Below are 21,179 nucleotides of genomic sequence, written 5' to 3' on the forward strand. Positions count from 1 at the left end.
TTTTCTGTAAAGAAGTGGATAGTGAACACTTTATGTTTTCCAGGCCATATGGTCTCCGTCTTTACTAAACTCGGCTGTTAGAGCACATAAGCAGTCCTAAATCATGTTCACCAGCGAGCATGGCTGTGTTCCAATAAAACTTTATTTACAAAGACAAGTGGTGGCTGTAGTTTTTCAGCCCATAGTCTCAAAGAAAGCAGATAGCAGCCTTGATGAACACAAGCAGAGAAACTTCCCGGCTGAAATTCAACCTCCTTAGCTTAGTATCTGAGGCCATTTGCCACTTGCTCATTGTCTCGCTTATTCCTAGAGTAACCCCCACCTCCCTGGCTCAGGTTTGGATGTCCTTCTTTTGAACTTTCTTTGCACCCGGTTAGAGTACTCACATCATTCTGTACTGTTATCTACCGGCCTGAGTTCTCCAAGACCAGAGAGTCTCATTCTTCCTTTCACGTGCCCGGAAGAGGTCAATGCATCACTGGTACTCAGCTTAAGTTCGTTAAAACAATTCCTGCTTTGTACTTCCTCCTGCGCTCGCCTGGGTCAGGAGTGCTCCCGAGGATACGTGGGAGGTAGGCAGACACTCTCCTTTGAATGAATGGCCCAGACAAGGAGCTGGAGGAGATCTTGGTCAATAAGCACTAGTCAATTCTGTGTTTCTAGTGAGCTTTTCACAGCCGTGCTCTTGATCTGCTCTTGATCTGTTGACAGCTATTGTGGTTCCATATCTGAACAAGAAAAGTAGATTTGGTTTATCTGCGCTCACCCTGTCAGTCCGGGGTCCACCAGCCTCAGGCTCTGTTTTGCGGTGCTGAACTGCCTCCTGAAAGGCACCTGGGCCTCAGTTTTCATGAAAAGATGCTCCATAATGATGTGATCTGTTTCATCCTGTCAAAGGCAGGGCGTGGACAACAGAAACGTCTCCTGGTTCAGTGTTCTGTGAATTGCTGTTATCTTTACACCGCGTTCTAAAGAGGCAGCATGTTTAGAACTTTGTCAGTCAGATGGCATGCGACGTGCACCAGAGGAGCATGTTATTTGAAATCATAGCATAGTCTATCCTGTTTATCATGAGGAATTATCCTGGATGTATAGAAAGTCCAAATTCATATTTTCATAGATCAAGCTTATTTCAAGGACACACCTGCTTTGGGAGCACAGTTCTCTACAGGACTCAGTGTGTCTGTTCAAGAAAAAAACATGCAAAGAAAATAACCTCTAGGCAGCGGTTCTCAACCTGTGGGTCGCGACCATCAGAAAACACATATAGCATATCAGATATTTACTTTACGATTCATAACAGTAGCAAAATTAAAGTTATGAAGTAGCAACGAAAATAATTTTATGGTTGGGGGTCACCACAACATGAGGAACTGTATTAAAGGATCGCGGCATTAGGAAGGTTGAGAACCACTGCAGGGGAAAGAGAGGTAGTTGTCGGTGTGTCTTAGTTTCTACAGATTAAGGCCCCAGGCCCATGGAATCTTTGCAGGCATTGGGGCGAGTCCCTTCCCCACCCCCCCGCCCCCTTGACTGCTTCCACACCCACCCCCTCCCCAGGCCTTCACCACACTATTGTCTGTGTCCATGGGTTATACATATCTATAATAATAATAAAAGTGTAATATGCTAATTAGACCAGATGTCCTTCTTCTTGACAAAGCCACAGTGGGCAGTGGCTGTGGCGATGGGTGGAGGCTGCAGCAGAGGCCCCCAGGCCGAGGTGGCAGCGGGCGGTGGCCGGGGCCAAGGCCCCGGCATGAATTTCGTGTCTCGGGCCTCTAGTATGCATATAAGTTCTCTGGTTAATCTCTTGGGTGGGGGAGGTCTTTTAAACATGAGGTAGGCCCCATGGGGCCCACCAAGAATCAGCCCAGATGTCACCTTAGAGCCAAACACCTGCTGAGTCCCCATTCACCAGTCATAGGTATCTTCCCTGAACCCTTGGAATCAAATATCTAGAGCTGGGCTTCCTCTCACCTGTCATAGGTATTCTCTCTCCTGTTTGATGTCTTCTTCTTTCTCACACAACCTTCCTTCTAGTTCTGGTCAGGAGGACCCTAGGTTTGGTCCATTTGGAAAGCTTGTTGTGAGAAACAAATTACAAGTCTGTCCCATCATCTAGCCAATATCATTTCTATAAAAGTCAGTTCACCTGCTTTAATTCCATTTAACATGTCTGTGGTGACCGCCTGCTGGAAATCTACCTATGAGGAGTCTTCCGAAAGAGGAGGCACAATCCCCATCCTTGGCGAGCTCCCCCTCTACATGGGAGTTGAGGCGCATATCATGGGAATTAGTGACGAAGGCAAGGATATATAACACAGTTCTCCTCACCAAGAGTGGGCGTGATATGAATTGATTGGGTAACACTAGTCCAGTAGTGGGACCAAGCAGGGCGTTCCTCATCGGGCTCTTCATTTGTACTTTCTGAGTTTTGTTTTGTGGGGCATTTTATCATTAAGGGGAGGGAGTGTGATCCTTTCTGCCTGAGAGAACCAAGGGCAACCTCAGGGTCATTTGATTGACTATGAGCCTATAATTCTTACTGAAGAGTTCCTTCTACTCCTTTACCTGCGAACAACTCATCCCTTTGAGTCACTGCTACATTTCTGGGGAGAAGTGTGCCTGTTGGTACGCACTAGCAAGGATCAGGAGGCCTGCCTTATCTTAACAACATCTCCTTCCGAAGGTCTCCCCTGGAATCTGCATCTGTTCTGCTGTCATGCTGCTCTCTGTCCTCTGTCCAGTTAACTCGCTCTTGAGCTCATTTTTACTTTGACTCATTTGGATTTTTCTAGTCTTTCTCAGCCATGATAGCAAAGAAAGAAAGACTGTTCAGAAATTTGACCTAGCCTCAGGCAATATACCTAATCTAGAGACCAAATCAATGACAATTTTTCAGAAATAAACACCTAAGCACATTGGGGAGTATAAGCCATTGAGCCGTCTCTACCACTTTGCGTTGTGATTTCCAGCAAGTTGCTTATGCTGTCTGGGTCTTGTCCTCCCCATCCCCCCACCTTCATGAAACCAAAGTTATAACTGAGTACTGTTAAGCCATGGAATGTTCTGCAGGAACAATGAAATATAGTAGAGGTAGAAACAGCTTTAGAACTGCCAAAGCCCTAGTTAAAAATCTTATAGATAAAAGTTATAGAGGAGGCAAAAAAAAAAAGAAAAAGATTCTATCATAGAAAGTTTGCTTAGTATAACCTGATTCAAATGTCTTTCCTTGTCCTATCCTTTCCCACTGCAGCACATTTTTATATAATAACCAATAATCACATAATTTACAATGTTTATTAACCTATGTAGCTTATAAGGTGTCACTTCAATTACTGCATTAGTTTAGTTCTCCTGTTCTGATAAATAAACAAATGCTTCTGTGTTTGAGGGCAAAGCATCATTAGTGACTGGTGGAATCACTGAATAAAAGTGACACATTTATTCGTGTGTCCTACTCTCTAAATAGCTGATACTCTCCTGTTCCGCCAGCTTAATGATAAAATGCCCCAAAACATAATGTCTTGTCTGTGCCTTGAAAATGACTTGTCTGGTTTATAAAAAGAGCACTTGTATGAATAAATAAAAAACAGGGTCACTAATGCGCAATTAGCATCTAGGGAGCGAGCTCTAAGATACACCACGAGTGAAAAAAGCCAAGTGCAAGGGAGTATCTAGAGTGTGCTCCCCTTCAGGTGAGAAGGGAGAGGGCACAGGAATGCACCCGGACCTTCCCATGGCACAAAGGAAACAGAAGAGGGTAAACCAGAAACTAGACTGGTTCCCTGCAGAGGTGGGGAGGAAAGATGTAGAAAGGAGTGGGGAGAAGAGAACAGGTTAGTTGGGATGAGGAGGGAGTGATACTTCTGAGTATATTTTTTATACAGCTCTGACTTATTCCCAAAAATAAATAAATAGTTAAAGCCAATTAGCATGTGGAAGGAATCCAAAATGGAGCATAAGCAATGAAAAAATAAATAACTTAATTACGAAAGAAAACTATCCCGCACTGAAGGAGGTGAGGAAGAAAGAACTAACCCAAGTAGTTTAAAAACCGGTTCTTTTCACTGAAAAGCCTGAAGACATAAAGAACGTTCAGATCCTGTATTCCAGTGAGTAAGTTTGTTTCTCACAGCGCTGGCTGCCAGCACCTCTACAGGGCTCACGGCAGAGGGCTGACTTCTGATGACTACTCATTAACTTTCTGTTGCATTACAGTCTGTAACCATTCTTTCTCTTATTACATTTTTATTTTGCAAGTATGCTGGTGGCTGGTGGTGAAGGATGCTGAGGATTCCCGAGGGGTTTGTCTTGTCTCTCTGATTAATCCCCGGGGTGGGGATTTGGGTATTTTACAGCTTTTGGATCTCTTCATCCAGTGGGACTGGTCAACCTACCTTGCTGACTACGGTCAGCCCAACTGCAAGTACCTCCGTGTAAACCCAGTGACAGCTCTGACCCTGCTCGAGAAGTGAGTACCCAGTGCAGTGGTCTGTGTGGGGAAGTGGGGCGAGGGGCGTGGGTGTGGGGGGTGGACAGTTCCTGAACTAGGCAGCAGAGAGGCTCTGTTCCTGAAGGTGCCATCGGTGCTGTCAGTAGTCTCCATCATTAGATTTGAGAGGCCAGTCTTCTTGTAGCCTCTTAATTCATGAAACCCACAAGCTAAGCCAAGTACGAGTCAGTTGGACTCTGAGATTACCTTGGAGTTTCATGGGGTGTCATATCTTTAACTAGAGATGACAAGAGAAGGAAGATGCCTTAGTGTGGGGCTCAGGCCAGCCTGGTAAACAGAGTGTGGTGATGGATAGAATAGCCCCACAGAGCAGTGATCTCTCCAATTCCTGGCAGAGAAACTCCTGAACCTACTGAAACCTTCACCAGAACTGACTCACTCCCCACTGCTCCCTAACAAATTGAGCTTTATTGTGCTGACTGTCCCAAGGAAGCTACGTTGGAAAAGGTATCTAATTCTTGCCTGAGGCAGTCACTAGTTGACAAAGGTTGCTACCACTGAGATTGGGTGAGTCAGTTCTAGAACATTGCATGGCTAACCATCATATCACCCACGTGTTGGGATCCCCTAGGCATTGCAGCCTGGCTCTGACATTTGCTAACCTCGTTGAGAGCTGGCAGGCCAGAGACAAAGATCCATGTAGAAGGGAAGCTTTCTCTTGTCTTCAAATTAATGAACCCCAGCTTCTTAGATGCCTCTTAGAAGAGTGTCCTGCATCTAGGCAATGTGGCAAGTCTATGTATACGGCCAGTCAAATCCTAGGAAGGCAAAGACCAGAGTCTAGGACAGCCGTGGGCAAACTACGGCCCGCACCGGCCCGTTTGAAATGAATAAAACTATTGAAAAAAAAGACCGTACCCTTTTATGTAATGATGTTTACTTTGACTTTATATTAGTTCACACAAACACTCCATCCATGCTTTTGTTCCGGCCCTCCGGTCCAGTTTAAAAACCCATTGTGGCCCTCGAGTCAAAAAGTTTGCCCACCCCTGATCTAGGAGGTCAGAGTGGAGCCTTAAGCAAGAGGCTGGTGTATCCTTCCAACTATGCAGTGTGACCGGGGTACCGAAGGGGAGGAGGTGGAGGGTGGGCAAGAGCAGGATGCAGACGTATGTGTTTAGAGCCAAGAAACTAGAAGCCCAGAGTGCAACTTTGTCCAGACCAAGACAGAGACTGATATTCCATTTTAACCTTTTTCCCATGGTTCTCTCTTTCAATGACCTTCCTCCCTAGGATATCTAGAGAGTAAGTATATTATTCACTTGGGCCTTTTTCATCATTGAGGCAAGTCCTTCTGGTTTCCTCATTGACACTAATGATTACACTAAAATCCCTGCCCTGTGAGTTGTCCCCACCCTGACATACTAATCTACTAAACCAGCCTGGTGCCAACCGGCTGACTGCCTCCTCTACCCTTGGTCCTTAGAGTGACCCTTGGCTTACCAATTCCTTTGGGGCTGGGAGTGGAGGCAGGAGTGTTCCCCCATCAGTGCCAGGTAAAGGGCTGTTCCCACTCAGCTTCCTGATGCTCGCAATACTCCCGCTGGTGCAGGGCCTGAAATTCTGCCCCGCCAGAGGGAACTCCTCCGCACCTCCCCGCCTCCTGCTGGTGAGGCCCGTGGCTTTAAGATCTGGAGCCACATCTCCCACAGAAGACTCACTATTAGAGGCAAGACCTAATCCCAGAAATCTCTGTGCCCAGCTAAAATGGGGAACGTGTTGGCTCTCGAGTTGGTGCTTAGATGTCATATTCGTTATATGTCCACCTGTGCCCTGGGATTCCCTTTCAGCCAATGACCCAGAAGTACTGGCCCCTCCACTTCCTGTGGACCAGCCACAGGGTGAAATAGCTTGCCTCTCTGAAGCATCCTGGAGGCCCAACCAGTAACACAGCCATGTGCTTAGCCCAAGCCATCAGCGGGGTTTAACAGCTTCCTTCCAAACATAGTTGAGCCAAAGGCCACCCTAAAACCTGTATTTCCCAGCCTCATAGGAATCATCCCTTTTCCTGGCCTGTTCCTGCCTTCCCTACCACCGGCTACACCAGAGCTTGACTCTCCCCCTCATCCTGGCCCTTCTTAAGGGCGGGGCGGGGTGACCCAGAGACCTGGGAGGGCACTCAGGAAGGAGAAGATGCTCCTGGGTCACAGAGTGATGGCCATAGCAAAGCAGATCAGGATCTGGTCTTGAAGAAGGGGAGGACAAGGGCTCTCCTCTGGTATCCGAGCATTCTACGGACAAACCAGCAGCCGCCGTCAGCCCTCGGGGCCCCTGAGTTTATCTGTCCAGCCATCCTAATTCCAGGCCTAATGACCAAGGAAGCTAACCTCTGAGTCTCAAAGACTCCCCTCTTCTCTCCTACCCATTGGGGAGCTTCCCATGGGAGCCGACAGCCAGCTCCAGCTGCTGGTCTCTGGGTGGTGTGAGGAGTCGTAAAGCGAATGATGACATAGGATGTTAGATGAAATGTTCTGTAAATCAGGAAGTGGTTTTCTTCCTTTCTTCTTTCTTTTTGTTTTGTGTTGTTTTCTTTAGATTTATAGCACAGTTAAGAAATGAAAAGGATTCCTTCTCTGGGATAAAGAATCTTAAACCAAGCCAGTTCCACAGACATAACTGAGGCGTTATGTGGGAAGGACCGAGGACAGTGGTCCTCGTGGCCTTGAGGACTCTTGTGCTTTCTTTTCAACCTAAACCTCTGAACCTGTTACCTCTCCTTCCCCCTCCACACACAGGCCTCCTCAGGCAGGTGGCTGTGCCGTGCGTGCAGTGTTCTCAGTGCTGATGCCTGGAGGCCCTTAGGCTTAGATCATAGAGGAGTCCCACTGTCAGCCAGAGCCGTACAGCTGTGGTGCTCCTCAGAACCTTACACTCGGATATAAATGTCCTGGTGGGATCTCTGGCCTCTCATTTGCCCCTCAGCACAGAGCCACCTCACAGAGAACAGTGGGCAGCATTGGCCAAAGGAGTGTGCCTGGGAGGGTTTACTCCCCCTGCCAGGTTTCTCCCTCCCCTCCAGGGAGCTGTGAGGTCAGGGAGCAGATGATGGAGAAGCCCAGCCTACCCCACCCCAGGGAGAAAGTGGTCTGGGCAGTGTTCTCAGTCTCTGGCACTAGAACTCGCTGAGGGCTACAAGTCTGGTGTGCAGAGGCTGGGGCCAAAGTTACTAGTTACCAACAGATGCCGGGGGGCATGTATGGGCCTCTGCAGGGAATAGCAGATTCCTGGCGTCTGTGCAAAGTGTAGTCAGACTTGGAGGATGCCGTGCAGCCTCAGCCTGCCCTTGACTTTCTATATGCATGCTTCCCATTGTGTCTCTCCAGTGACAGGACCACTGTTCAGAGCTGTCCAAGGTCTGTGCTTGAGGAATATGCTAGGTGTGTGCTCTGGACCGTTAGTGTGGCCTAGTGATAGAAAGTTCTCCAAAGTCCAAGGCCTGAGATCTAGACAGCCATTGAAAACTCAGGCTTCTCTTGCTGAAAGCCCTGGTTTATCAAGTGCGAGAATGGTGCTCATCTGTTTCCTTAGCACCAGGCTCTCTGCCACCTCCCGCCTCTGGGTCCTCACTCTGAGGCAGAGGAAAAGAGATAGGTCCAGCCCTCAGTCTTGTTAGGCCTGGAGTAGAGTAGCCAGCTGTAGTGAGATGTAGAGTTACACGGTGTTATTCTCCTTCTCCTGGAAGTGCTGGTGAGAGCATGTTTCTGCTTTACCTTTCAAATGCCAGCTCTGAGGTCCCAGCAGGTGCGAGACGGCTTCAGAGGTGATAAGCAGATCCTAGATATTCCGTGAGAGCCCTTGGCCTCCAGTGCTGTGGCAGGTCCCAGGTTCCTCCCTGCAGCAGATATATACCTGGGATGGAAGGGGATGAAGCGGGGAGGGTGAGGAGGGACCATAGGGGTTAGCCCCTCCACCGCTGGCTCTGGACTGATTCTGAAGGTGGGTGAACTGGAGAGACAGCTTCCTGAGTAATAGACAAGTATAAGCCTGGCAATGGGATGCTCTGGACTAAAAAGCCGGGTGGCAGTTAGGGAACACTGTGCCGTCCTACCCTCGCCAGCTCCCCTCCACCGCTGTCCCCTCAAACACTTGCTCTCTTTCTCTCCTTCTCTGCTCAGGATGAAGGACGCTAGCCGCAAAAACAACATGTTCGCACAGTTTCGTAAAAACGAGCGGGACAAGCAGAAGCTGATTGACACCGTGGCCAAGCAGCTCCGCGGGCTCATCAGCAGCCACCACTCCTGAGGCGGCCTGGCTGGCCCTGCGTTTGTGCATTCTTCTTCGGAGAGAGAAAATGTATTTTTTTAATAACCTGTGTACAGAATTCGCATAACCTTTCCCCATAGTAATAGAGGCACGAGAGGAAGCCAGCATGTGAGCCGTTGCTGGGCTGGGACTTGGGAGTGTTCGCTACACTGTCTGTGTCATCGTAGAGGTGGCGGTGCCGTCGGTCCTGGACGATGAGCACCTTTCGCCGTGGCTCTGGCGCTTGGGTCTGGGCCTCAGCCAACTATACAAACACCGTGGGTACTTGGCAGGGGAGGGTGGAGGGGAGGTGAGCAGGCAAAAGGATGATACAGTATATCCTGTTCACCCCTGGGTACCCCGTTCATCCTAGGTGGGGCCAATGCAAGGCAAGGGCCTGCACAACATTGCTGTTTAGTGTGGGGAAGGCCACACAGTCCTGGGGGCGCCTCTCCTCCTTCTGCTCTCACTTGCCGGTGACAAGCGTGGCAGGTGTCAAGGTGACAACTTCCCTCTGGTCCCCCACGGAGAGCAGATTCTTTAGCCTGGATCTGGCCCAGTGCTTCTGCTGCTAGTTCTTCTGTGACAGGATAGAGCAGGGGTCATATCTGGACCCCATGGCTCACTGTAGGGGCCCCAGCCCCTTCCCCATTCATCTCATTTCCCTCTTTCAGGGCGCGGGTCACCAGTTACTCCTCACAGAGTCCCAGACTTGCCTCCCCGCAGTGTCACTGGGGGAGGTCAGATTCCAGAAGTCTGAAAATGGCCCTTACTTGACCCTTAGGTAAAACCTGAAGATGACATGAGGTCGTTCCTTTGTGTTTTAAAATCAGCTTTCTGGCCACCATCATTAAAGGAAATGTCACCAGCTCTGCACCATGGGGGCAGCCACTAGTGATGGAGCCACTGCCACCATGAAGGGGTGTCTCCTGGCTAGTGGTTTGCCACCTCTGGCCCAGCCATCCCTCCCTCAGTCGTATCCTGGGTACGGAAGCTCTAGCTCTGGCCCCAGGCTCCCATCCCCTTCCGAGATCCCCACAGCCATCTGTGGGCCTTGTCTGAGAAACACTATCTATGATCCTATCCCCCAAACTCGGGAGCGAGCTCCGAGAGCCGCACCCACCAGCTCCTGAGGCTTACACAGGGGCTGTGCTGTGAGGCCACTCAGAGGAGCCTGCACTTTGAGACACTTCAGGAAGTTCCCACTGGGGCTCCTGGCAAGAGTATAATTGCACATCACAAACAATTACAAGTGAGCCACACAGGTATTTCCAGCCGCTTTATGTGAGGAGACACTCCCATGTCCCATCAAATAGAATCCTCGCCTCAGCCTCCTTTGTCAGCTGCCGAAGTCGCTTCTGGGGAGGGCAGTGCTTCCTTTGTCGTTCCCCACCCCCGGCCCCTCCCTCACTCATCACGACTGGAGAACACAGGGAAGAGCATATGCGGGGACACGCAGCCTCCCCGGCCGGGGAACCAGGCTGCGCGTGTGCTCGCTCTGCAGGTGCCTCCGGAGGCACCCCTGGGCTGGGCGGGCAGCCGGGTCTCAGGATGAGGGTTGGGGAGGAGTGCTGCCCCCAGAACTTCAAAGGCCAAGGAAAGGCAGGGGCCCGTGGCAATGACACCAAGATGCCATCTCCCACGCCTTGGATTTTATTGAAAAAAGCCAGGAACAGTGACACTAATCTGAGTCCGGTTGCTTAAAAGTGGCCCATAGGCCCTCCTTCCCTCTACTCGGTTTGCAGCGAGGTCCCTGAGCTTTGAGCACCGAGACTGTGAGGTGGGAATGGGGTGGACCTTAAGTGCACCAATGTCTGTCTTTTTGTCAGCATTGCTGGTCTGGTCTCAGACCTGCCCCCTGGAAAGACTGCTAGAGAGGAAACCTGGGCGGGGAGAGAGGGTTGTCCTGCCCTTTGCTCACAGCCCTTCCTCCAAGGAAAAGCCTGTTCAAGTTCAAGGTGACTGTGGCAGCTCTCCCCTCTCCCAGCCCGCCTCAGTTTGAGCTGTCTGTAGACACACTGTTCCCAGGCACAGGAAGGTAAAATCGGACCAGAAATGCCCAAGTTTGCGTTGGTGAAGCAGGATTTTCTACTTTTGTCTGGAGGCCTCTCACTGGGCCAGCCCTTGGGAGGACCTGTGCCCAAGCCCCTCAGTCTCCTGAGCTCTGGCCTCAGATGCCCTGAGATGCACAAGTGCCTGGAGCCTCAACAAGAGGGTGAGAACATGGGTGGCTGGGAGTCTACCGGCCTTCTAGTTGGCATAAACCCTTGGCCAAGTTCTTGGGGGATCCAGGCTCGTGTTTCTGAAAGGACAGTGTGGTTTGGGACCCTGAGGTTTCAGTAGTAACAGAGGGACCTTGCATAGTTTTAACATTCGGCCGGGAAGTCTCTCTGAGTAGATTGTAAATGAGGCTGTTGGTCGGTGGGGAAAGAGGACCTGGGACCTGGAACCGGCAGAATCCCTGTTGGCAAAGGGAATGCAGAGCTTCCGGGGAGCGTTCCCCAGTGTCTCCTGGCCTCGGCCGCCTTGCTGCCCTGCACACCTGGCACGTGCGTGCTCAGCAAGTCAGACCCAGGGCCCTTTGTCCCCGAGATGGCAGTGGCCAGGACCTTCCTCTACGGCCCCTGGGCACACGCCCCGGGCCCGCTGCAGAAACCCCCGTAGCCTCCCTCCTCCCGGGGCTCTGCTCCTGGCGGCTCAGTTGCCTCTTTCCTTTTTCTCTTTCTCTCTCTCTTTTTTTTTTTTTTTTTTTTTTTTTGCCTAAATTCACAATTCCTTTTCACTCATATGTTGGAAATGGCCTTTTTATTTTGCACAAATAGTTGCACATTTACTGCGGAAATTTAGGAGAGTCCATTTTTAACTCTAAAGGGAACTTTTTAAAAACGGACTAGTAAAGCTACTGATGCAGATGGGCCTCCCGGTTATTGGAGAACCTCCTGTGTGTAAAGAGCATGTCATCCTCCTGTACACTCTCCTCTGTCACCTGCTATTAAAGGAGAAAGCCTCTGCCTGTTTCAGAAGCCACGTGTTGTCTCCTGGTGTTTGTTCTCCGCCGTCTTTGTACGGGGGCGCCCGCGATTGGATGGCAGGCGTTGCACCGGGGACTAGAGCAGCCAAGCCTGGTGGGGAGGACAGCCGGCCCTCAGACAAGCAAGGAGCCCTTGGAGACACCCCGAGCTCCTGGTTAGGTTTTCCTGTCTGTGCGTTCACACTGGCGTCCTCATCAGGAGGAATGACCTTTGAAATGCCTGATGTATGGGGAGCACCAGGCGAGGCAGCGTGGGTCCAATGTGTTTGGGATACCAGGCCCCGCCATGGGAAGTTTCCCAATCAAGACAGTGATGCCGAACAAAGCTGGGGAGGGGGGAGGGGAGAGCCTGTTCCAAAGCTCAGGAGGGGAGGGGGTGGCCTCATGGCCTGCTGGAGAGACAGTCTGGTCAGGGAAGGCAGCTCAGAGAAAGCAGGATGCTAGTAGGCTGGGCCTTGAAGGAATGAAATTCAAACGTAGTTAAGCCATGGGAGCATTTTAGGTGCAGACACATTAGAGTGAAAAGCCGGCGTGAGCCAGGTATGTGCCCGGAGGACGGTGAGGAACCTGGTGGGCACATCTGAAGCCGCGGTGAGTACGGATGGAAGTGGCACAGCAGCGCCCAGCCTGCCTGTGCCCGCGGCTGGCGTGATGCCGTGGGAATAGGCTGGGAAGAGGTCTGGATATTGCAACGGGGCTTTGACGCCTGAGCCGGGCTTCAGTCCCGGCTGCACCACTCACGGGCTGGACGGCCTTCAGCACCTCCCCAAACCCAATAATCCTTGTCAGTGAGAGCAGAACAGTCGTCCCTAACTTACAGGCTGCGGTGAAGTGTGAATGAGCTGGATGGTCAAGGCCCTTAGCCGGTACCTAGACATAGTCCTGTATTTAAGGCCTTTCCCTCACTCCCCTCCAATTCCATAACTTCCCCTGTGGCTGAGCATCGGACAAATCTCTTTGGAACTGTGGGTCTCCAGTGAGGGGCGCCAGGGCTCTGAGCAGTTGCCTCCTCCCTCTGCCTCTAGTGATTGATGGCAGGAGCATCTTCAGGACCTGGAACTCCGGCACCTGCCTCTTCCAGAAGCCCCCACGCGAACCCCAGGTCCTACCAGAAGGCAGTGCAGCCATCATCCCTAGCTTTCTCTCTCCACGCCAGTGGAGGGAACCGAGGGGGCATGAGGCCCTGCCCTTCTGAGGATACAGACACTCCCAGCTGGTTGGGGAGACTGCAAACAAGAGGGTCCAGCACAGGGGCTTGGGGTTGTCAAAGCCACAGCAAACCCGACTCGCCCCAAAGCTTCTGAGCACTGCCTGGCCCAAAGTCTGGCCCAAGGCCTTGTCCACAAAAGGCCCTGAAGCCTGGAGGTGCTCTGTGTGTGTGTGGGGGGGGGGGGGGGCGGCAAACAGGGACGGATGTGAAGCAGCCACCGCTTGCCCCTTTTCTCACAGCCAAGCTTATCTGCTCACCAGGCAGATGGGGTGGGGAATAGAGGCAGATAAGAGGAGGGCGGGAGAGAAAGTGCCAGACCCTTTCCCCAAAGGCCTCAGTTTTGAATTTAATGGGCAGTGATTGCTGGAATGAGAGAGGCTTGGGGACCCCAGGGACCAGAGGACAAAGACTGGAGGAAGTAGAAGGAGGAGGAGGAGGGAAGTGGGGCCTGGGCATTGTGTGGGAGAGCTCCCCCTCTATCTGTTTCAATCGCTGGTGGGGTTAGGGTTACCCTGCACTTGGGGCCCAGCTGCTTGATGGGGTCGGTGGCGTCAGCCATTGTGATGGTAATGGGGGCCTCCCACCGGGGCGCCCTTCCATGGCCAGCCACACAGGGACCCCAGAGAGGACCACAGTGCTGTCCCCTTGGGTGGGGCAGGATGTGGCCCAGAATGGACGCAGGACAACAGCCCCCTCCAGCCCGAGCCCCTGCTAAGTATACCTTCCAAACCCAAGCTCTGACCTTCCTCTCTCCAGAGCTCCAGAAAGGGAATGGAATCTGAACATCGAGACGCCTTTCTGGCCCTAAACAATCCTTCCATTCTCTCTGCTCAATGATGGGCCTATTTCCCCCTGTAAATAGGTCTCGTAATCTCCAACTCCTACCTTTGCTTCTACGGTAATTAATTGGGTCTCCCTCTTGTTCTCCTCACACACTCCGCTCTCGGTTACAGGCTCAGGTTCGGCGGGCTGGATGGCTTTTCTTTCTGTTCCATGAAGTGCTTATTTTTAAAGCGGATGGAGTAAGGCCCTCCCCAGTGAACCCCTTCTCCAGAGAAGCCTGCTGGGGAAACCCCCTTCCGCGGGCACAGCCACGGGCCCCAGACTGCCCAGCGAAAGGCCTCCAGAGCCCCATCTGAGCAGCCATGTCCAAGGTTGTAAGGAAGATTCCAGGAAGGGAATGTTCAGTGACCCCCTCAGGGAGTGTTTTGGAGCCACATGGAGACAGAGGGAGGCAAAGATGGGCATCAGAAGAAGATCAAAGTTCAAAGAGTCCCCCCACCACAGGGGGACCAGCAGGGCCTCGGGTGCAAGGCAGCATGAGGGCCTGTAGGCAGGAGGGTGGAGATAGAGCCCAGCCTGGCCTGGTGAGGGGGCAGCTTCGGGGCGGGCCTGCAGCAGGTAGCTGCGCCCCAGGGAGACTGAGGATATCTGGATTTATGAGCGCACTTGCCGGATGCTTCCTCCGCAACCGAGATCTTCCTCTGCAACCGAGATCTCAGAGGCAGGACCCACATCGTACGCCTGATGCCCTGCAGCCCCTGCCCAGCGAGCGGCACCAGGGCCTTAGACCGGGATGAATCGCACGTGCAGGGGGCACAGTCCCTGTGAGAGCAGCCTCCCTGCTGGGGGCAGTATTCTGTCATGGACCTGTTGGGAAAGCATATGGCGATCATAGAAAACAAAACAACTTTAAGTCCGTTTTATTATGGTTTTGAAATTCCCTCCACACGTGGACCACCCTCTCCGTGTGCCCTGGAGCAGGGAACAGGGTGAAACAGCCTGAGTCAGGGGAGGAACCGGAGCGCAGCTCACTTCCCCACCGGCAGGATGTGGTGGGGTGGTGACTGTGGCTCCATGTCTCCGTGTAGGTCCCGGGGCTCCCCCCCTGAGCCCCAATCCCACTCCCCACATATAATCTCTGCCGACAGGATGGCGATGTTCTTCCAGATCACTTCAATATGGAGATACTGACTTTTTTCCCCACACAAAGTTGTATTTTCTCTCTCAATGTGTCTTACACGTCTTTCATGGCAACGTATGGGATTTCTTCATCCTTTACGAAGCCTGTAAGTACTTCCTTTAAGGCATAGGGGTACGTTGAGTTTATTTAACTAATTCTGAATTGATGAATATTTGAGACATAACACTATTTCACAACTAAAAACAGTATCTTTGCCTTCTTGCTTAGGGGTTTCTATAGCATAACATTTCAGGAGTGGAATTGATTGGTTAAAGGCTATAAATATAATAAATGTTAATAGAAATACTGTGTAGTACTCTTTTGAAAATCACTGATTTACACCACCCTCTCCCACAGGACATGAGTTTGTTTCTCTGTATCCTCAGCCCTAAGTAATATCCATACTTTTCCTTCTTCCCAACCTTATATGTAAAAAATGTTGACATTTTGTTTTATTTACATTTTTTAAAGTGAGCATAAGCATCTATTTGTATTGTTTATTGGCCATTTGTATTTCTTCTTATTGGAAGTGGCTATAGTCTGCCTCCTTTTTAAAAAATTAGGTAGTTTCCTTTTTCATATTTATTTGTAGCTCTTTGTTTATTAGGGGTTTAATTATTTTGCAAATATTTTCCCAGGTTGTCTTTTTTTTTTTTTTAAATATATTTTATTGATTTTTTACAGAGAGGAAGGGAGAGGGATAGAGAGTTAGAAACATCGATGGGAGAGAAACATCGATCAGCCGCCTCCTGCACATCTCCCACTGGGGATGTGCCCACAACCCAGGTACATGCCCCCGACCGGAATTGAACCTGGGACCCTTCAGTCCGCAGGCCAATGCTCTATCCACTGAGCCAAACCGGTTTCGGCACCCAGGTTGTCTTTTAACTTTGTTCAGGATCCACTTAGAATTCTTTTTTTTTTTTTTTTTTTTTTTTAACAGGGAACAAAAACTAACTCAGAAAAGTTGATACTTTTGACAGCAGCGAGGCCATCCTGAATCTCACTTCCCTCCAGGTCACTGAATGGTTCTAGTTTCCCCAGTCTCACATCTCCCCACCACTCTGCGAGGAAGCAGATGCCCGGCGGCCCCTCCGAGGAGTGAGGCACCTTGTCCCATGAGCCTCCTGTCGTGAGAGCCCTGAACTGGATTCCAGGTCATTCCTTTCCACCAGGACCACGCCTCGGCCTTACTGCTTAGACCAGGCTTACCTGAACCCAATGCTGTGGCAAGGGCCCCAGCATTACCTGGCAGGTTAAAGCAATCAGTTCTCACCCCTGCAATTTGGAGTAAAGAGGTGTTAATACTCGGCCCCCAAACTCACTGCTTGGCAGCTACGCAATGGGGAAACCACAATACTGACCGCCTGGTGTTTTTTGCCTTATAGAGGTTTTTTTCGGTTTTGCAATGTCAGCTTATCAGACTTTTCCTTTATAATGTTTAGATGTTATGTCATACTTAGATTTCCCCCTTCAAAGTTATAAAAAAGTTGACCCATGTTTCCTCCTGATAGTTCATGTTTAACATATTAATCATTTATCAACTTGAAACGTACTTTGAGGTGAAGAATGTGGAAGGTGCCCCCCAGCCCCTGCCCCAAATGGCTAACCAGTTATCCCACAACATCCCTGACTCGTTTTTAAACATCTTTATCACACATTAAATCCTCACTGATCCTTGGGTCTGTTTCTGGATTTCCTTTCCTGTCCGAGATCATTCTGTTTCTGAGTCATTACCACATTGATTAATGACCATATCTTTGTGATCTGTTTTAATATCTAGTAGTCCCTTCCTCCCCACATCATGCTTTTTTTCAGAATGTTCCTGAATAGGGGTGAGGATATGGAGACATGGTGGTAGGAAGATGAAGTGATACAACTATAGAAGGCAGTTGGGTGGTGGGGATCCCAACCCCTATCTGCGATCCGTCATCCAAAAGCTCTGGAAACGGAAAGTTCTTAACTCATTCAGTGGCAAGATCTGACCTGATGTGAAGCTATTAATTGCCTTCATCTCCCATCATAAGGATATTTATATTTTTCACCACAGAAAAAGTAATATAATGATTATGGAATACTTCCCCAAACCCTGCTGAGAGTGTTCTATTTGGCGCATACACTGTATTGCCTTTCTAAAATCCAAATATTCTTATTCTGAAACACACCTGGCCCCAGGGGTTTTGAATAATGTATTGTGAGCTGGTATCTGGTAAAGTTAAAGATATGTATATCCTAACACCCAGCAATTCCACGTCTAGGAATATTTCCTAGAGAAATCTATCCACAGGTGAATAGGAGGCACATATAAGATTTTTTATTCTAGCATTGTTTATAATTATGAAAAATTAGAAATAATCTAAGTTTCCATCAATGGGATATAACTTGTGATATCTAATAGAGTACTATATAGCATTTAAAATGAACTGTATCTACCTGTGTCAATATGAATACATCTTTCAAAAAATTGTTGAATTAGAAAAACAGTTAGAGAATGATAACAGTACAATACAACCTAAAGTTAGAAAATATGCATGAAAATAAACACCAATTTCAGTATAGTATGATCTATCTTTCAGAGGGAGGACAAAAATGAGGTCTCCACCAGCTACCAGCCAGTTACTTATTTATTCAGTCCTAGTATATGGTTTCAGAATTGCTAACCCATAACCTCATGTTCACCTGTTTGTTTGTTTTTATGTTCTAATACATTTATTTTTAATTTTATATGAGTTCAAATAATTACATTTTACATTCACAATATTTTATTGTTCCTCCAGCAAGATACACATGCTGAGCACAGGAGGCACACACTAAATGAGTAACTTTTCCTCAATTGAGAATTTATGAGTTTCACCTATTTTTAATTATTATTCATACTAGCCTTTATCATACAAAATTTTGAAATTTAATGTAGCTTAATTGTCCATTTATTTTCTTTAAGCTCCTGAGTTTTGTATCTTGGTTCAAAAAGCTTCCCAACTCATCACCCACCCCCAGATTATGAAAATATATTAGTTTTGTGTTGTTCAGGTATTCATCCTACCTGGATTACAAGTCATGTAAAATGAAGCTTTAACCATTTATTTTTTTTCTCAAATGGCTATCTGAAGGTCCTAAAAAGCTATTACTGTTAGTCAACCCTTTCCTTGCTGTGTTGCAATGCATGGGTCTATTTCTAGACTTGGTATTCTACTGGTCCATTTGTCTATTTCTTTGCCAATATGAGACTATTTTAAGTTTTATTACCTTAAAATATGTTTTGACATCTAGTAGCGAAAGTCTCCCATCAATGATCTTTTTCAAAAATGTCTTGGCTCTTCTTGTATGTTTATTCTCTCAGATGAGCTTTAGAATTAATTTGCAAAGTTTCATTCTTAAAGTCCTATGGGGATTTTGATTGAGATTACATTGAATTTATCTCATTTTAGAGATAATCAGATCCCAACACAGTAAGTCTATCTCTGGGTCTTCTTTTATGTCTTTCATAAAGTTTTATGCTTTCTTCCCATAAGTCTTGCATTATTCATGAATCTACACTATTCACATTCCTCACATAAATTCACATGAATATTCACATTCATTATATGTTTTAAATTACATTTTTAGATTTATTAATGCTAATATATAAGAAAGCTATTGATTATATGTTTGTCATATGTCTGAACAAGTTCCTGCATGGTTTTATCGATCTGATAGTTTTTCAGCTGATTTCCAGGATATTCTATTGCAGGCAGTGCCAATGTCCGTCAATAATGACCACTTCTTATTCCTTTCTAAATCAAAGAGCTGCTGATTGAGGGGGTGGGGATGAGTAGACAAATCACTAAGCCAACCTAGTCAATGGAAAATGATTTTTAAAAGTACAAATACTTTCCTGACTCCTGAGCAAAATTAGGAATTAGAAAATAGAAATAACCACACACTTGAGAAAAATTAAGTAATAATTTAAAATAATTAAAATACAAGTAATGTTGACAATACTTTATATAATTTTGTGGAAATAACTTCATAAACTTAAAGAAAGATAGCAGATGCTTCTAGAATATATATATATATATATATATATATATATATATATATATATATATCCAAAATTAACCCAGGAAGGAAAAGAAAGCCCCAAAACATAAATAATCATAAGAGAAATTAAAGTTGTCCAAGAGCTATCTCTAATATTTATATTGTTATACTTTTGGCTTTTCTTGCCTTTCTGGGTTTTTTTTTCTTATTTAATTAGCTCAGACAGCCAGACGGTGTTGAATAACAGTGGTAATGTAAGAATGTGTGTCTCGCCCTGGCTGTGCGGCTCTGTTGTTTGAAGCATCATCCAGTACATCGATTCCCAGTCAGGGCACATACCTATGGGTTGGGGAAAATACGGGAGGCAACTGATTGCTGTTTCTCTCTCAGATTGATCTCTCTCTCTCGCTCAAATCAATAAAAACGTATCCTCAGATGAGGATCTAAATCTATAATAATAAAAGCATAATATGCTAATTAGACTGGACATCCTTCTAGATGACCTTCTGGATGAAGCCAGGGCTTTGAGGGAAGCCCGGGTCGGGTGCCAGAGGGAAACCGGGGGAAGGTAGGCCTACTCTTGCACAAATTTTGTGCATTGGGCCTCTAGCAAAGAAATAAAAGCATATATCTCTTTCTTTGCTTTAATAGAAGTGCTTCTAATGTTAGTTGTTAATTATAAAGTTAAGGGGATTTACTTCTATTCCTAGCTTAGTGTAAGCTTGTATAAGAAAGTTATCAAATGCTTTTCTTCAGCATAGAGTGGAATGATTAGTCTTTTTCCTTTACCTGTTAATATAGTAAAGTCTGAATGTTGAAACATCTCCCAGCTCATTTATGGGATCAACACCGCTTGGTTATAATGTCTTCTTATTTTGGTGACCCCCTGGATTTCATTGAGTAGCATTTGATTTAGGATTTTTGTATAAATAGTCATGAGTTAGATTTGTCTGTACCAGCTGCCTTCACACGGGTTTGTTCCGGTACACAGGAGGACCTTTGGGGAAATGTTGGCTCTCCTTTTGCTTTGGTGGACCAAAGGTTCTATGTTCCTTGAAGTGACTTGTAAAAATGGGGAGAAAACTAGAGTATTGATCCTCAATGGCTTGTAATCTAGAAGCCATCCGATGAGTGGAGAGGAGCGGGTGAGACAGCGAGGGAGGGAAATAACCTGAGGGAATAAGTTACAACAGCAGACTTAGTCATGTAGACTGTCTCTAAACAGACCCTTACCCACGCCGAAACTTCCTTTACTCGAGGACTGGCAATGGGGATGTAAATGAGGGACAGATCCAAAAGTCCACATGGGAGGTGAGCCCATTGATTCTGGGGTTACGAAACATCCAGGGAGGTGGGAGAGGTCAAGCCCATGTCCCCTTGGTTCACCGGGGAAATGACAGGGTTGCTAGAAGCAGGGTTGCTGGTTCCAGAGGAGGGTAGGTTTGAGAGCAGATATGGAATTCCCTTTGGACATGTGTAAGGACACCTCTCAGAAGCTCGAGGAAGGAAAAGCCTAGACCCAGAGGGCCGCCAAATGGTGACTGTAGTCCCCACGATTAACCTGTCTGCAAGGTTTACTGTCCAGGTCAGTAAAGCAGGAAAGTTGAGTTCTCCACCTTTCATCTCTAATAATCATGCATCCTTTGTGAGGAATCAGCACAGAGCGCATTGGCATTACGGGAAAGTCCGCAGGCCAAGAGAGATGTCGGCTTGGTTATAGGCAGAAGGCAAGGCACATTTAGCAATGGCTGGAATAAAGTTGCTGGAGATAGAAGTGAGCGCGTGAGGTCCTGGGGCACATAAGAGAGGATTTATTCGGGGGAAAGGCACTAAGAGCCTAGGCCCTGGGGCTGTGAAGGGAAGCATGCAGTGTCTGACTTGCTATCATTTAATCTATCAAGAGAAAGGAGCACAGGATGAATCGCCTGATTCCCCAGCTCCCACCAATGCGACCCACCTCACTTCATTCTTGTCCATCCTCCCGTCTCCGATGGTTCCAAAGGCAGGAACCATTTCCGTCTTCATCGCCACGGTAGGGGTCGGTGGGTGAATGAGAAAGAGAAAGGACCACAGTGACAGGATAAATGCTAAGCTGGAATGTACAGAATGTTCTGGAGCACCACGGAAAGGGTGACAAGCTAGAAAACGCCATAAAGAAGATGATATTTGATTTGGGTTTTGAAAAAGAAGAAGG

General features: G+C 48.0%; 1 protein-coding gene across 5 annotated transcripts in view; it reads left to right on the plus strand.

Moving 5' to 3' along the window:
- EXOC6B (exocyst complex component 6B) overlaps positions 1 to 11,788 on the plus strand; it is a 537,234-nt gene extending 525,446 nt beyond the window's left edge. For 4 of the 5 annotated variants that reach the window (XM_036334133.1, XM_036334136.1, XM_036334138.1 and 1 more), the window contains 3 exons: positions 4,365 to 4,477; positions 5,753 to 5,764; positions 8,635 to 11,788. In XM_036334133.1, coding sequence (XP_036190026.1) covers positions 4,365 to 4,477; positions 5,753 to 5,764; positions 8,635 to 8,761 — 252 coding nt within the window. In that variant the 3' untranslated portion in view covers positions 8,762 to 11,788. The remainder of the gene's footprint in view (positions 1 to 4,364; positions 4,478 to 5,752; positions 5,765 to 8,634) is intronic. The other variant, XM_036334135.1, reaches the window with a different exon arrangement.
- Positions 11,789 to 21,179: the final 9,391 nt, after the last annotated feature.

This window comes from Myotis myotis, unplaced genomic scaffold (assembly GCF_014108235.1).
Source record: "Myotis myotis isolate mMyoMyo1 unplaced genomic scaffold, mMyoMyo1.p scaffold_m19_p_14, whole genome shotgun sequence".
NCBI lineage: Eukaryota > Metazoa > Chordata > Mammalia > Chiroptera > Vespertilionidae > Myotis > Myotis myotis.